The following is a 16,482-nucleotide window of genomic DNA, read 5'->3' as shown; positions in this document are numbered from 1 at the left end:
TATATATTTGTATAGCGGATAGGCGATATCCATATACCTCTCTTGCTGGCCGCGTGGGTTAAAATGCGTCCATGTAGTCCTGAGTTCTTGTCTTCGCTGGTTCAATATATAGATATATATATTATTATCGACTATATATATATATGTATATATATATATATATATATATATATATATATATATATATATATATATATATATATATACGTTTGTGTGTGTGATTGTGTGTGTGTATATATATATATATATATATATATATATATATATATATATATATATATATATATATATATATATATATATATATCTACAAGATGGCCACACAACTTCACTGTGTACGTATATATATTCAAATTACTCTCATCAGGCTTCAAACAGAACGGGATGGTTATAGATTCCAGATTCTTTAATCTAATTTTATATTATAAGTTTTCTGAGACATGCAGTCTCCGTCTACAGGTACCGGTGCACTAAGGAGATATCAACGACACTCAGCTATATATGTACGCACCCCATAGTAAGGCTAGGAAACTTTATTATGGGGAAGGGCGCCAAGGCAAAGACAGTACAAAACAAGAAAAATACGATCGTCATTCCTAACGACAGCATTATCAAGGATTTAAACAAGAGACTGACAAATATTAGATTAGTCGGGAATTTCAAAAACAACATTAGGAACAAGGTAACCAGAAATAAGATACCCATGGAAGGGGAGGAGAAGAGAGGCGGGGTCTACCTAGCACTTTACGTCAATTGCGACAAATTATGTTTTGGTCAAAGCAACAAAGCGTGTAAGGAGAGAGCAAGCCAGCACAAGCAATCATAACATCGATTGAGAAAATACATATTTTATAGATAATAACAAAAGAAGAGTGTCGAGATTAGTCGTAGAGAACGCCCTCATTAACTCTCATGAAAATACAATGGAAGGTCAACGTTGGAAACAATTTTGAGGATAAGGTTAACTTGACATCATTTATGAGGAGTGTAAGCAGAACACAAACAAAGGATCGACAGCAAGAGGATAATTCCGAACAGAGGACAAAGCACACGGCCACGGAGGTCAAGAAGCCTGGAGGGAAGTTCAGGAGATCAACGGGAGGTCAATCGATGTATTAGAAACGGCAGATGTTGGATAGGGTGCACACTAAATACACGAGTGTCGCTGATATCCCCTTAGTAGACTGTGGTGCACCGGTACCTGTAGACGGAGAGTGTACGTCTCAGAAAGCTCGTAATACAGTGTAAATTAAGAATCATGAATCTAAACCATCCCATCTTACTGAAGCCTATATATATATTTAATATATATATATATATATATATATATATATATATATATATATATATATATATATATATATATATATATATGTGTGTGTGTGTGTGTGTGTGTGTGTGTGTGTATAACTGAATCACAAAAATATGGAACGTGATGAATATATAAATAAAGATAAAATCCACGAAGGAAAGGGAAACACTGGAGTGCTGCGAGGCCTTTCGACGCTAGTCCTTTACTTAGCGTGAAAAATTCGAGAAATTAATAGGGCATTATGGTTATACATACACACACAACTACATAATACACACATATATATATATATATATATATATATATATATATATATATATATATATATATATATATATATATATATATATATATATGTATATGATACATACATACTAATCCAATGCAAAGACGAGTCTTTTGTCAGAAAGTTTTATAAATGAACATGAAAACATTAAGGAATACAGGCATTTAGAGAGTATTGCAGAACATGAAAATGTTTAATGTGAACAACGGAATTCATATATTTCAATCAATGTCCGTGTATACAAGTATACTTACCCCTTATCCTGACCCTATCTAAACGAATTTGGGTAACAGCTTCCGGGCAACAATGGCTGTCTTTCACAGGACAGCGAAATGAAAACTCCTCTAGGCAACTGAAAGGAGGCCTGCATACTCCTGAAATGCGGCCGGTGCAGTCATACTCCAGTGAAAATGCACATGGTACGGGAGAAGGTCCCTGTTTGAAGAAGGAATGCAATAGATCCTTGTGAAGTGAGCCTCTCGCCTAACTAAAAAGAAATGCAGACACACGCGACCGTCTCTCTGCTCATTTCTCTGCTTCCATGAAAGAATAAAGTATCTTCATCATACCGTGTATTGAAATAATCAGTATTAGACTCTTTAGAGAGAGAGAGAGAGGGAGATAATGTGAATACATACCCATCCGGCAAAGAGAAAAACAAAAGTTTTGGCAATCCTGATCATGGCACTATCTCAGAACAGACCCTTCACGTAACCAAGACCTAAAGAAAATAGAATAAAATCTAACGTTCCAGTTGCAAACTGATATCTTAATGCAGCTTCATATACTGTACGTTTATGTAAATATATGAATATTGTCACTAGAATCTTATGATGTTTCAATAAAGTTCAGAGCGTGGGCAGTACTTATTGCATCGTAACTTCAAGCATTGAAGAATTAAGAAAACTTGGGACCTCTTTCTATTAGTAATTATTATATGTTTATCTTTTTTAATCGCGTTGCATATTTTGCATCAACTCAAGAATCTCTTCGAAAACTTGAAACTTCTCTAAGATGACCTGAATTTCAATTAAAAGAGCTTGAAACTTCGGTCGAATGGTTCGGGACTTCATTTAATTCAGCATCTAAAACGTATCGGTTCATATTTCAAAATAATACCGCATTGCTCTATACTAAATACCATAATTCTTATAGTGACAGTGTAGTCTAGAAATCTTAAGCTAAATATTCCTTCCTATCCTTAGAAACGTAGTTATTTAGACAGGACTAAACGATATTTGTGCAAGGTCACGTAATAAAAAAATGGATTATGCAAGTACTAGTGTTTATGCCATTTCTATGCACATGCAATTCTTACCAGACCAGCCAACATCAATCGCGTAGCAAAGCAAGTCACTCTACGTGATCACAGTACAGACAGCACTGTTCACTATTCAAAGCTAAGTCATCTTATATACCGTCAAACTATGTAAGTGAATCTGCTCTACAATGTTATTTAGTGAGACGGGGATATGACCTCATTTCTGATCTACTTACGAATGGTACAGTGTGTACTGCTGTCTCTGCCTGTTACCCTCATCTTTCTAATTATTTTCATTATTCCTTTCACCCTTTTCTTTTGCCTCTTCTTCGCAATACTATTAACTGATAAAATTACGAAAACCTCAACTCTTATAGTGGAATTAACTAATCCATTAAATATCTGGTGAAATTTATTATGTTGACCTGGTTATTTCAAAATGAATAATTATTAATTCACGACGCACAATTTTCATAGCACCCTCTGAATGGATATTTCCAAGGCAAGCTTAAGTCCGACGTACTTTTTTGGCATAAGTGTGGTGATGTTCTACTATTTGCTTCAAATTACTTGAAAGAGTGTAGCTCTCTCTCTCTCTCTCTCTCTCTATATATATATATATATATATATATATATATATATATATATATATATATATATATATATATATATATATATATATATATATATATATATATATATATATATATATATATATCCTCTTTATCGTTCACTTTCCGGTTTTTTTCGAAAAGTGTGTGTAGGACAGGATAATGAGAAAGCAAAAGTTGCTTGGTGGATTATCAGGAAAGTGCCTTCGCCTTTACCTAATCTTTTCCTTCTAAGTGTTTTATTTCTAAATCCATCCTGACTGTCCTCTCCGCCGTTGTTGTGGCAAAGCTGGCGTATTTCTTTTGCTTTACAAAGTGTGCCGAACCCACTTTACCGACCAGTTTCTTCCGGCGTTTTTTTCGTTGATGTATGGTGACATTTATGTATGCTCTCAACAGATTTTTTGCGAATAATGTAAATACTGTTGTTGCTGATGGTATTGTTGTTTATTGCTCTGTTGATTTTAACAGTGTTACTGTTGTTATGAGTCTATTTATTAGTTTTGATACTGATGTAAGGTCCTTAATTTTAGTTCTTTCGGGAGACAGTAAGCTGAACCCTGGTCCTGATACTCATTACGGTAGGAAAATTGCAAAGTATTTTACTGAAATATTTGGGGCTTAAGGTCAAATTTTTTTTATCGCCAGAGTTGTGACTGTAACTAAGATATGATGTTTTTATCTGAGACTCTTGTAAGTAGTAACAAGTCAAAAGTTGAGTTTTTAACCCCGGGGTTTGATGGCCCTATCTCTATTGTTGTAACATCCTTCATGTGCAAGTCTGGACGACCTATTTATTGTCAGAAAAATTTGGAGTGTAATTGCCATGAAGCTCTTTGTTTAAAGTCTTCAGCAAGTTCTACAATGTATACTTATTTGCTGTTTACTGCAATCCAAATATCGACGATTCTATATATGACTGTCTTTTAGAAAGGATTAGTATGGCTCAGTCACAGGATTCAAAAGTTTCATTTCTTATTTGTGGAGACTGTAATGCAAAGCACAGTGAGTGGCTAAATTCAAATTCCACAGATCAACATGGCCGGTCAGCTCTTGAGTTCTGTGTATCATCCAATTTTGTCCAGCTAATTGAGGAACCCACGCTCATTTCTGGTAATAGATTAGATCTCATATTCACAGATTTGCCAGCTACTGTGAAGTCCAAGGTCTGTGAATATATAGGCACACTTCTGATCATTGCTCCATTCAGATGGACATATCTGTCAACCAGCATGTTCCTAACTCCACCACTGGAAAAATGGTCTGGCTGAAATTCAGAGCCAATTGGGATCGCATTATTGAAGCTTGTTAGGCACTTAATAATTCACTTGCTATATTAGATCCTGACCACAAGAAAAAGCTAACTGAAATGCTGATGGCTATTTTAAAAACATGTCCCTAGACAGGTCATCAAATATAGGACAAATGACCAGCCATGGTTTGATAATACATATAAACGAGCATACCATGACAAAGCATAGAGACAAAATTGTTAAAATGAAAATTACATCATTTTTGTTGAGTCTCACCGTGGTGAGAATAGAACTTACCATACAGTTGAGAGAAGTCACAATAATTCATTGAAGAGGAACTTAAAGGAATTACTCAGCCTCATCTGTGGTGGACCAAATTGGCATCATCTATCTTTGGGCCAGGTTCGTTTTCCATTCCACCACTACTAACAGATGATGGTAGATTAGTTACTGGCCCTAAGGAAAAGGCTGAACTGCTTCTTCAAGCTTTGGAAGTTAAGCAGTCAGCTGAGAATGTCCCTCTCCCTGGCACTTGTCATCCTGAACCTATTCTTACAAAATTGTATTTGCTCCAGGGATGTTAAGAAAATTCTGGATAATCTTGATAGCTAGGGTGGAGAAGATCCTCATGATTTCTTCCCTTTGATTTTTAAAAAGTTTCTAGTGTGTTGTCTCCCAAGATTGCTAGTTTCTATAGATTTTTATGTCGATGTAGTATCTTTGTGGATGAGTGCAACCTTAGAAATACAGTGCCCATTCCAAAAAATGACATATCTTCAGACTGCGGTAACTACAGGCCAATCTCTATTCTCCATATGATCTCCTGAGTTGCTGAAAAATTTATTTTTAAACCACTATATAAGTATGTGGAATCTAGAGGATAGTTAGCTGACAGTCAATATGTATACAGGAAGTAGGTGGGTACCTGCGATGTTCTTTTAGACTTGACAGGCCATTTGCAAGGGAACTTTGATAACAGTTTTGAGTGCAGAGTAATTTAAATAGATTTTAGTGCTGCTTTCGATTTAGAATCTTGGAGTGGTGGATATGTTTTAGGGTTACTTCAAGATATCCTTACAGATAGGCAGAAGCGAGTTGTGTCTGGAGTTCCACAAGCAGTGTTCTTGGTCCACTTTTATTTTTAGTGTATACAAGTGTTGGCCTGGAAAACAAGATTGTTCAGTATGCCGATGATGCAACACTTGTGGATGTAGTAAAGTCTCCTCTTATGAGAAATGAAGCTGCCCTCAGCCTCAATCGGGACATGGACTGGATCAGGGAATGGTGCAGTAGGTGGGGTATGAGGCTGAAACCCAGTAAAACTAAAACACTATTGATTAGCAGACCTCATACAGATTTTCCAAGCCATCCTCCCCTTCAGGTGGATAGAATTTTGCCAAATAAGTCTGAAGCTTTAACTATTCTAGGTGTAACTTTTGACTCACATCTAACTTTTGAGAAACATCTAATGGAAGTTTCAGCAAATGCCACACGAAAGTTAGGTATTGTTTGTAAGTCCTCATATATCTATAACAGTAATATAATCAGTACAACCGGTTTTAGGTCGTTTGTGGTTCCTTTACTGGAATGCTGTTCTCTGGTGTGGATGTTTGTTTCTGCCAGAGATTTATCTCTTTTAGATAGAGTGGTCCGTGGTGGTAGGTTTCTGTTCCCTAATAACAGTAGTTATGACTTGGAACGTCAACGGATGGTCTCTTGTTTGTCACTTTTCATAAGTTGTGTTTCAACAGAGATCACTCACATTCGCAATTGATCACTGATCCCCTTTATCTACCGAGAGCAACCAGATTCGCTGAACAGCAGCACCAATATGCAGTAAATGCGCCAAGCTTGTCGAAATTCTCAGTTCCAGAGGTCTTTTATTCCTCACACCGTTGGTCTGTGGAACAGCCGTCCAGAGGATGTCTTGCAATTAGAACTTTAGAAGTTCAAGAGAAAATGCAATGCATTACTACCATAACACTATTCTTCTCGCATTTTAATACATTATCTATTGATCTATTTATTATTTTTTTTTATAAGTAGGATCTCTTCTTTCTGAATGTACTATTACTTCCTCTTACTTCTTCCTAATGAACACCAAATTCTTTGGAAGCTTGAATTACATGTTAATGGCCCTGTGGGTTTGTTCCATATGAATAGGTTTCATACACTTAATAATAATATAATATTAATAATTCGTTTTAGCTTCGAATATTCAATTGCTTTTGCTTTCCTGATGATATGATTGAAGAGCTTAAAAAGACCTAGTTTTGTTTTCTAATTGCAGTAACCTCACTTGCTGCTTCCTTGAATACTAAAGTACTGCTGGTGTTATTGGCTTATGGTTTCAATGTCTCTGAGGTGTTTATGATTTAATATTCTGAGTTATTTATTGATGATTACTCCTATCCAAAAACCTTGTGGCTGGAGTTCATTACGTTTACCCGGCGGATATTACCGTTCTCGAATAGGCATGGACGAAGATTCGACTAAAAATAAGATGTTAGCCTTTATCACTTAATTTTTGGAGCAGATGGGTTTCTTTCGAGACTCAGTTTTGAAGAAAACAATGCACAAATGTTGAAATACATGTGTCGAGTGTATAACTTTCTCTAAAACCCTCAGGAGTCTTTTTAGGCCACAAATACTAGAGAAATTTATAGAGCAAATAAAGACGTCATGTAAAATCCTTGCAAACATAGTTTTAATTTAGTACACTAATTTCTCTCAGTCCAGGTGAGTAAGAGTGTCCCTCGCCGGTCTAATGACTTCATCAGGAAGTGTAAGTTCATCGAACTCATTCGGCCCCATGTACCACTTGCAGATATAGTAATCCTAAAAGAGACCTGATTTAAAGATAATACATTACCAAACAAAGCATAGCAGTTTGGTTTCATACATAGGAAGTCCTTCCGTTCGGGGTAAGATAACGTATGGTTATTTGTTTTACAATACACCGTTTACCAGTCAGTTTCTTCTTGGAAGTAACGTATCAATGAAGTCTGAAGAATATTGCTCCTTAGATTAATGCTGTAAAATTACGACTAAGTTTCACAGGATATTCATATATATATTTTTTTTTTTCATCTTAAACATCAGAGCTATTTGAATATGGAATGTTTATTACTATTATTTGATTTATCCCCAAAGAGAATGATCTTACAAAACCTTAATATTCCCCAAAATCATGAATCTTCATCGCTGTCCTTACCTGACGGAAGAGAGTGTTTTATGGTTATCCTGCGATCATAAATTCTTGTACTAACTACAACTGAGGCTCCATAAATCAGGTTTACTTCTCATAATGATGCTTTTACCTGTTGCAAACAGATGCTTTTGCTTAACACTTGCGATATGGCAAAGTACCATTTGTTTGTTGGAGTGAAAGTAATGGTAGAAATCATCTCAGTTGGGGAATGAGTCCAGAGGTCCATACCAGTTCTGTTATACCCTTAAACACCTAACCTTGAGGCAGGGTCTGTGGTGGCGTAATGGCAGCTGTGTCCAAAACTAATCAGCTTTACTTTTCCTGGATCGTTTAAAACTAAAAGCTTTTACTAAATTTTATTGCATTTTTCATTAAAACATGATTAAGGTTAATTGCGAACAGAAAGAATGAGTGCTTTTAAGAGGAGGGAGGGAATAGTAGTAATCGTGAAGAAAGATTTTTTGTAGTCACATACATTTGAGAGAAACGTACAACGTGTGGGTTATGTCCTTTTTTTGTCTTTTTATTGTGAGCGAAGTATCTGATTGATGTGCGAAATCGTATGCTTAGGTAACAGTACTTCAGTGTCTTTGTGTCTGGGTATGCTTGTACATAAGAGAAAAACGAGATGAGAATTAATTTCAGTTGTTACTGCAAATTAGATACGATCACTAAAAGAGAAAATAAGAAAGAATGAGAGGCAAGCTCTGGGAGGAACAGTACGTGATAGTGTCAGCTGAGTTGTTGTGTGCACCTGTAGATTTGGAAGATTCAAAAGTCCTTTGGGGCAAATGTGTGTTTGTGTGTGTGAGAAGAGCATGCCTGTAATATGAACATTCGCTAAAAGGACCTTTAAATCCTACCATGTGTGGGATATTTGGTTACAAAAAGTGTATCAAACTGAATGGCATACCTTTATGTAAAATGAAATCGAAATTGTATGACTTATGAGCAGAAAATTAGTGAGTCCAAAAGGCGCAATGAACCAATTCATGGTGGCAAAAAGACAGAGCTCAATATCTAACCAGGAAAAATGTTCTGCATGAGTGAAAAGGGCTTTTAGTGAACATAAGACTACAAGGGATGTTGCGAGTCTGTTACAAATACTCTCACAAGTAACTTCATTCAAATTTATTTCTTGTGGTAATACTGCAGAATAGTTGGGCACTTATCGTTCTGCTTTACTAGACGTCTCGGGGGACGTTCCAGGACGCGGCGCCTTTAGTTAAGGTTAGGTTAGGTTAAGTTAGGTTGACCATTTCAGCATTATTTAGGGATCATGAGAAATAATAATCATTGTTAAAGAGCCATTCATAATTAGTTATTATTATCGTTGTTAGAGATATAAAACGAGTATTAATGATATATTAGTAATAACATTAAGAAATTAAGGTTTCTGAAAATCCTGTTTTCCCCTTCAGAAAGGATATAAATAAAGACAAATGTCTGGTACTATTTATAAAATATTATTGATAGTATCAGCAGTCTTAGCAGTGATATTAAAGAGAAAAATAAATTTTCCTAAAAGAATAACAACTGAATGAATATGTAATCTGTTGGCTGCTTTTAAATTCCTTTGATAAAACGCAAAATCAAACCATTCTCTAAAGATACTATTGGTTATTTTAACTGTTTCCAATTTTTATTTTAATGTTCTATGACTATTAGCGGTGTCTAAAATTTACTTTTGGTCTACAAACCATCCCCCATCCGTCTTTCTTCTTTCCTCCATCAAGCCGTACTGCCTTTACTCCCCAAGCCACCTACCAATCCCCACCCCCTTACTCCCTTCCTCTTCTTCTAACAGATATCACCAATTTTTCACACATTTCGCTTGAAGCGTCTGGCAATGAGATGATTTCCCGACTTGAATGCACTATATAAAGGCTGGAGAGCTGGGTCCACAGCATCTGAAGAATTATTCACCAGAAGTTCGGTCAGGTATATATAGGCTCACCAAGACCTCTGGTTGAAGCTTAGCGTAGTAGGAAACCTAAACTATTTCTTCTTAAATGTTAATTTTCTTTTTTTTATTAATACAGTTAGCTCATCTTTGTTGTCCTACTTTTATTGGATTTTGTTTTCTGCTAATTTCACTTTATTACTCAGTTATTTTTCTATCTTCATTGTTATTTATATCGTGTTTACTGCTCAGGTAACTAAAATATTATAGAAAATAAAAATTTTTACAATAAAAAGTCTTAAAATATTCGTTTCCTTCACTATAGCTTTTAGTTCTCTAGATTTCAACTACTTGTCTCCTCTAGACAATTCGTTATCGTCTGGGAAATTTCAGACTTTATCATATCTGAAGATTTATAATATATATTCAGCTTTATTATACATGAAAGTTAGATTAACTTTTAATCTGTTTGACAAAAAAATCTAGTGAATCGTTAACAATTTCTTAGCTACCGTAATTTATCAACTTTTTACAAATAATGCCAATTCGAAATATCTAGGCCTAACCGTTCACCTTCACGCTGTATGTTCTCTACAGCAGAAACAGAACTTCATATTCTTTATTCAGAGAAGCGACTGATACTCCATTTTTTCATTCCTGGTTCACTTTTATGGTCATTTTCAGGTCTTCATTTCGCTGCTCAAGAAGAAAAAAACAATGATTAGGATTATTAGGACACTATTGTTTCTGTTCATACACAGGTATGTAGTTTTGATGATCAAAGATTTCTATGTGTTTAAACACATTGATATATATATTATATATATATATATATATATATATATATATATATATATATATATATATATATATATATATATATATATATATATATATATATATATATATATGCATATATAAATATTAAGCCACATATCAAACAACCTCCATTATTTAGAGCAAACCTGCTTTAGTAGTTATTAAACCAGGCAGCGATTCGAATCCCACTATGACGAAGCATGGCAATCAATAATTTCCCCTTAGGTGCAAGTTTTCCTGCGGTATGGTGAACTGGATATAAAACGATATTCGCGGCTTAATGTTTGTATGTATAAACAACGTCACAGTGTATGACTATTCATATAGATAAATAAATATATATATATATATATATATATATATATATATATATATATATATATATATATATATATATATATATATATATATATATATATATATGTATATATATATATATATATATATATATATATATATATATATATATATATATATATATATATATATATATATATATATATATATATATATATATATATATATATATATATATATATATATATAGGCCACATTATCAAACAATCTCCATCTAGGAGCAAAACCTATTTATAGTTATTATATTATATCCCACTGGCGATATACTTGTCAATCAATAATATGCAAGTTATTCCTGCGGTATAGAAAAATGGATATAAAATATATTCGCGGCTTAATGTATCGTATATGTAATAAATATATATATATGTACTATATATAAATATATATATATATATATATATATATATATATATATATATATATATATATATATATATATATATATATATATATATATATATATATATATATGCATGTGTGTGTATGTATATATATATATATATATATATATATATATATATATATATATATATATATATATATATATATATATATATATATATATATATATATATATATATATATATATATATATATATATATATATATATATATATATATATATATATATATATATATATATGAGGATAAAAAGGGCCCAATAATATTGTATTTGCATTTGCAACCATATATTTTGAGTACTTCCTTCTGTGCCTCTGTTCACTGGTAAAATATGGAGAGATGATAGATAAAAGGGTATACTGTATATACAAAACTTATGTAGGTGTGGCTGTAAGTCTCGTTGGCATGCAGGTGGCCATTGACCCAGGAATGATGGCAAATTAAGGTATTCCTTAGTGATTTTTGGCTTTGTTAGCTCACATCTGGCGATGCGTCTGGTGGTCATATTTTCTGAAACACCTTCTTAAGAAGAGACCTGAGGATTAACCTGTTGATGACATTTGATTTCCAATGTCCTCCTGGCAGGTTCACATTGTTGGTTTGATTGATGATAGCAGATTCCAGCATCTTCCTTTTGTGCAGACAACTACTTTTGAAAACCAGCTCTGCCCCACTCCAGTTCATGGTATGGCCTTTATCCCTAATATTTAGGAAAATCCCCGAACTCTCTGAAGCATATCGCACTGATCTTTTGTGCTCTGTTTTTTCTTTGTGAGATGGACCTACCTGTCTCCCCAACATAAATCTCATTAGAATTGCTGCATGGAATCTTGTAAACAGCTGTTTCTTCCCCTATTTTATTTCAGTATACATTAATGAGGAAGCCCTGATGGATTGTAGAAAATTGAAAATAAAAGGATTATTAGGTCTGAGATGTTCTGTAGATTTTTTTATGTTTTCGTCGTACAGAAGCTTTATTTTGTCGTTAAAATCTTTTTGTCTGTTGAGTTTTGGACCTATGTAGTATACTTTATTCCACTTTGTTAATAGCCTTCTCGATAATGTGTGGTGGATAGAGCAGTTGCATTAGGTGTTTGCGGAGCATGTTGAATTCTTTATCTAGGTATCCATTTGAACAAATTCTAAGTCCCCTGAGGAATAGGTTGTACCCTACCACGATCTTTATGGAGACATCGTGGTAGCTAAGGAAATGGATGTAAGAAACAGCGGAAGAGGGTTTCTTATATACTGTGAAAGCATATATGTTCTGTTCTCTTATGATTAGTACATTAGGAACGGCAATTTTCCGTCCTTGTCCCATTATGTTTTGAATTTTATGGTCGGAACTAGCAAATTTAGTCTATTAAAAAATTTACTGAAGTCTCCCCAGCTATTGTCCCGAAAGTAAAAAACATCATTGATTGATCATATTGCAGGGGTTTGATTGGCAACAAAATTTCGGTTTCAAAACATTCCATGTACAGGTTTTGCTAGAAGTGGGTGAAAGGGGATTGCCTATACTACAGCCAAATTATTTTTTGTAAAATTGCCATTGAAAGAAAACAAGTTGATAGTTACACAGAGATTGATTAGTTTTAGAGTTTTATCCATCCCACCTTCTAGCAAACCTGTACATGGAATATTTCGAAACAGAAATTTTGTCACCTATCAAACCCGACAATATGACCTGGCTTAGATACATACATAATATATTTACTTTGTGGGACAATAGCTGGGGACTCTTCAATGAATTTTTTTATAGACTAAATTGACTAGTTCCGACCATAAAATTCAAAATATTATGTGAAAAGACGGAATATTGCCGTTCCTAGATGCATTAATCATATGAGAACAGAACAGATATGCTTTCATAGTATACAGAAAACCCACTTTTCCTGTTTCTTACATTCATTTCCTTAGCTATCATGATGTTTCCGTAAAGATCAAGGTAGGTGCAACCTATTCATCAGGGGATTCAGAATATGTTCAAATGGATACCTAGATAAAGAATTCAACATGCTCCTCCAACACCTAATGCAACTGCTCTATCCGCCACACATTATTGAGAAAGCTATTAACAAAGTGAATAAAATATACTACATAGGTCCCACTAACAACAGACAAATAGATTTTAACAACAAAATAAAGCTTCCATATGATGAAAACATCTAAAAAGCTACAGAACATCTCAGGTCTAATAATCCTTTTATTTTCCATTATCTCAAATCCATCGGGAGCTCGGTCATTAGCGTATATTAGATAAAAAAAAGGGGAAGAAACAGGAGTTTAGAAGATTCCATGAATCAATTGTAATGAGATTTATGTTGGGAAGATAGGTAGGTCCATCTCCCAAAGAATAACAGAGCACAAAAGATCAGTGTGATATGCTTCAGAGAGTTCGGGGATTTTCCTACATATTAGGGATAAAGGCCATACCATAAACTGGAGTGGGGCAGAGCTGGCTTTCAAAAGCAGTCATCCATAAAAAAGGAAGATGCTGGAATGTGCTGTCATCAATCAAACCAACAATATGAACCTGTCCGTAGGACATTGGAAATCGAATGACATCAGCATGTTAATCCTCAGGCGTCTTCTTGAAGGTGTTTCAGAAAATACAACCACGAGACTCATTGAGAGATGGGAGCTAACGAAGCCAAAAATCACTAGGGAATAGCTTAATTTTCCATCCTTCCTAGGTCAATGGCCACCTGCGTGCCAATGAAACTTACTGCCACACCTACATATGTTTTGTATGTATACCCTTTTATATATCATCTGTCCATATTTTTCCAGCAAACAGGGGCACAGAAGGAAGTGCTCGAAATATATGGTTGCAATGTTCATACAGTGTTTTATGGGCCTTTTTATCTTCATATTATACTGTTGTACTACAATAAAAGACATTCATATACACACACACACACACACACACACACACACATATATATATATATATATATATATATATATATATATATATATATATATATATATATATATATATATATATATATATATATATATATATATATATATATATATATATATATATATATATATATATATATATATATATATATATATATATATATATATATTACATATATATATATATATATATATATATATATATATATATATATATATATATATATATATATATATATATATATATATATATATATATATATATATTTATATCTATACTGTGTGCAAGATACTAAAATGATTATTATAATCAAAGGTAATGGATTGTCAGATGAGTAGTGTCACTGCACAGGAGTACGACTGCAATGGTTCGACCTCTGGCGTGTGTGAGTCTCCTTCCACTTGCAGCCAAGAGTTCTCTGCACTGTGCCCAGTGGATGGCACTTGCTGCCCTGAGGTTATCAAATCTGTCAGGAAGAACCAGTATCAGGTAGGGCTTTACAGTTATCATCATTGTCATCCATAAAACAGTTGTCGCCCTTATCATTATCATGATCTTTTTCGTTTCACATTAATCCATTTTAGTAATATTTTTTGCAGTAATATCCTGATAGTCCATGGTTCCTTCATCAAATAATTTCAGCCATAAAACAGATAACAGAAACATTTATTATTGTTTCTTTTTGTTGTTATAGACAATATAAATGACATCATTTATTAAAAGATTTTTTAATCCATTTTCAATCTGTGCATCACCTATTAGTTTGTAGCGAAGGCGTGAGTAAGAGGCTGCATACACAAACTTACTGATTTACTCAAACAATAAACAGACAGGTCAATCAATACCTACTGTGAACGGAAATGTAGTGCCTGACACAAGACGAACAAAACAGATCAGAGTACAACCAACTGTGTTTGTTGGAGGATGGAAATGAAGTTGTGATGCATATGCCTGGAATGCTGACATTGTAATGTTTGCTCTAAGAATGATACATTTAACGTAACAATAATATAAAAGATAATATGCTTACAAAGGATGCATGACATCTGCTGTGTTTCTTGTATGCGTGCACTTGGCATGCAGAGATTCTCATTGTGATGAGATTAGCTGGCCAGGTAAGATGGACTGTGTGTGGGTCCATGTGGGACCCTACAGGACTTCCCCCCTTGGAGAGGCCTATGGTTGTAGGTCTGTATCTGGGAGGTATGCTGGCTTTAGGCAGTCGATGGAGACCCACGTAGTTCTGCCATCCACTGTCATTTGGTGGGCTTTATGTCTTTTCTGGATGACATGGTATGGTCCTGCGTAGGCTGGGGAGAGGGGTGTTCTGTGTATGTCTGCCCATATGAATGCATCTTTACATTCTGCAGTTCGTTGGGGGCATACACAATTTTGGTCATGTGGTAAGATGTCTTGACCGGCATTATTTATTCTAATGCTTTGCTGGTGTTAGATGGGGATGTGGGTCTGGTGGATGTTGAAAGACGTCTGCTAGCAATGTTAATGATTGGCCATACAGGGCTTCTGCTGGAGATGCATTGAATGGTGGTGTTCTCAGGCCCAGTAAAACCCAAGGTAACTCCTTTCTCCAACTCCCACCTTGACATCTAGCAGTGAGTGATGCTTTCAATGACCTGTGTTGCCTTTCGATGATGCTGTTAGCTTCAGGGTTGTAGGCTGTCATGTGTGTTATCTTTGTCTCCAAACTGTCTGTGAGGGCGTTCCATGAGGTGGACATGAAGTTTGCCTCCCTGTCGCCCGTGATGATCTGTGGGACTTCGTGTCTGCTGACCCATCTGATGAGAGCTTTCTCACAACTCTCCATCATCTGTTGCCATATTAGTATTGCTTCGGGCCACCTGGTGTTTCTGTCGATGATGGTGAACAGGTATCTGTACCACTCGGAGGGGGTTGTAGAGGTCCCATTGTGTTGACATGGATGTGGGCGAGTCAGCGGTGTGTTGTGTGGAACTCTCTACGTGCCTTGTTATTTTTTACATCTGACACTGAAGTTTTTTATGTCCTTTTCCATTCCCCACCAGATGTACCACTCTGCTAAAATTCGGACAGTTGCCTGGCCTGATGGGTGGGACATGCTATGGGAGAGGATGAAAGTCTTTTCTGAGGCCTTGTGA

General features: G+C 34.8%; 1 protein-coding gene across 1 annotated transcript in view; it reads right to left on the bottom strand.

Moving 5' to 3' along the window:
* Positions 1-16,172, bottom strand: part of LOC136842015 (mucin-2-like) — a 26,289-nt gene extending 10,117 nt beyond the window's left edge. The window contains exon 1 of the mRNA XM_067109414.1: positions 15,947-16,172. Within this exon, the coding sequence (XP_066965515.1) occupies positions 15,947-16,172 (226 nt within the window). The remainder of the gene's footprint in view (positions 1-15,946) is intronic.
* Between the last annotated feature and the right edge of the window lie 310 nt (positions 16,173-16,482).

Source organism: Macrobrachium rosenbergii, chromosome 9 (assembly GCF_040412425.1).
Source record: "Macrobrachium rosenbergii isolate ZJJX-2024 chromosome 9, ASM4041242v1, whole genome shotgun sequence".
Lineage (NCBI taxonomy): Eukaryota > Metazoa > Arthropoda > Malacostraca > Decapoda > Palaemonidae > Macrobrachium > Macrobrachium rosenbergii.
This window is presented reverse-complemented; position numbering and strand designations above follow the sequence as displayed.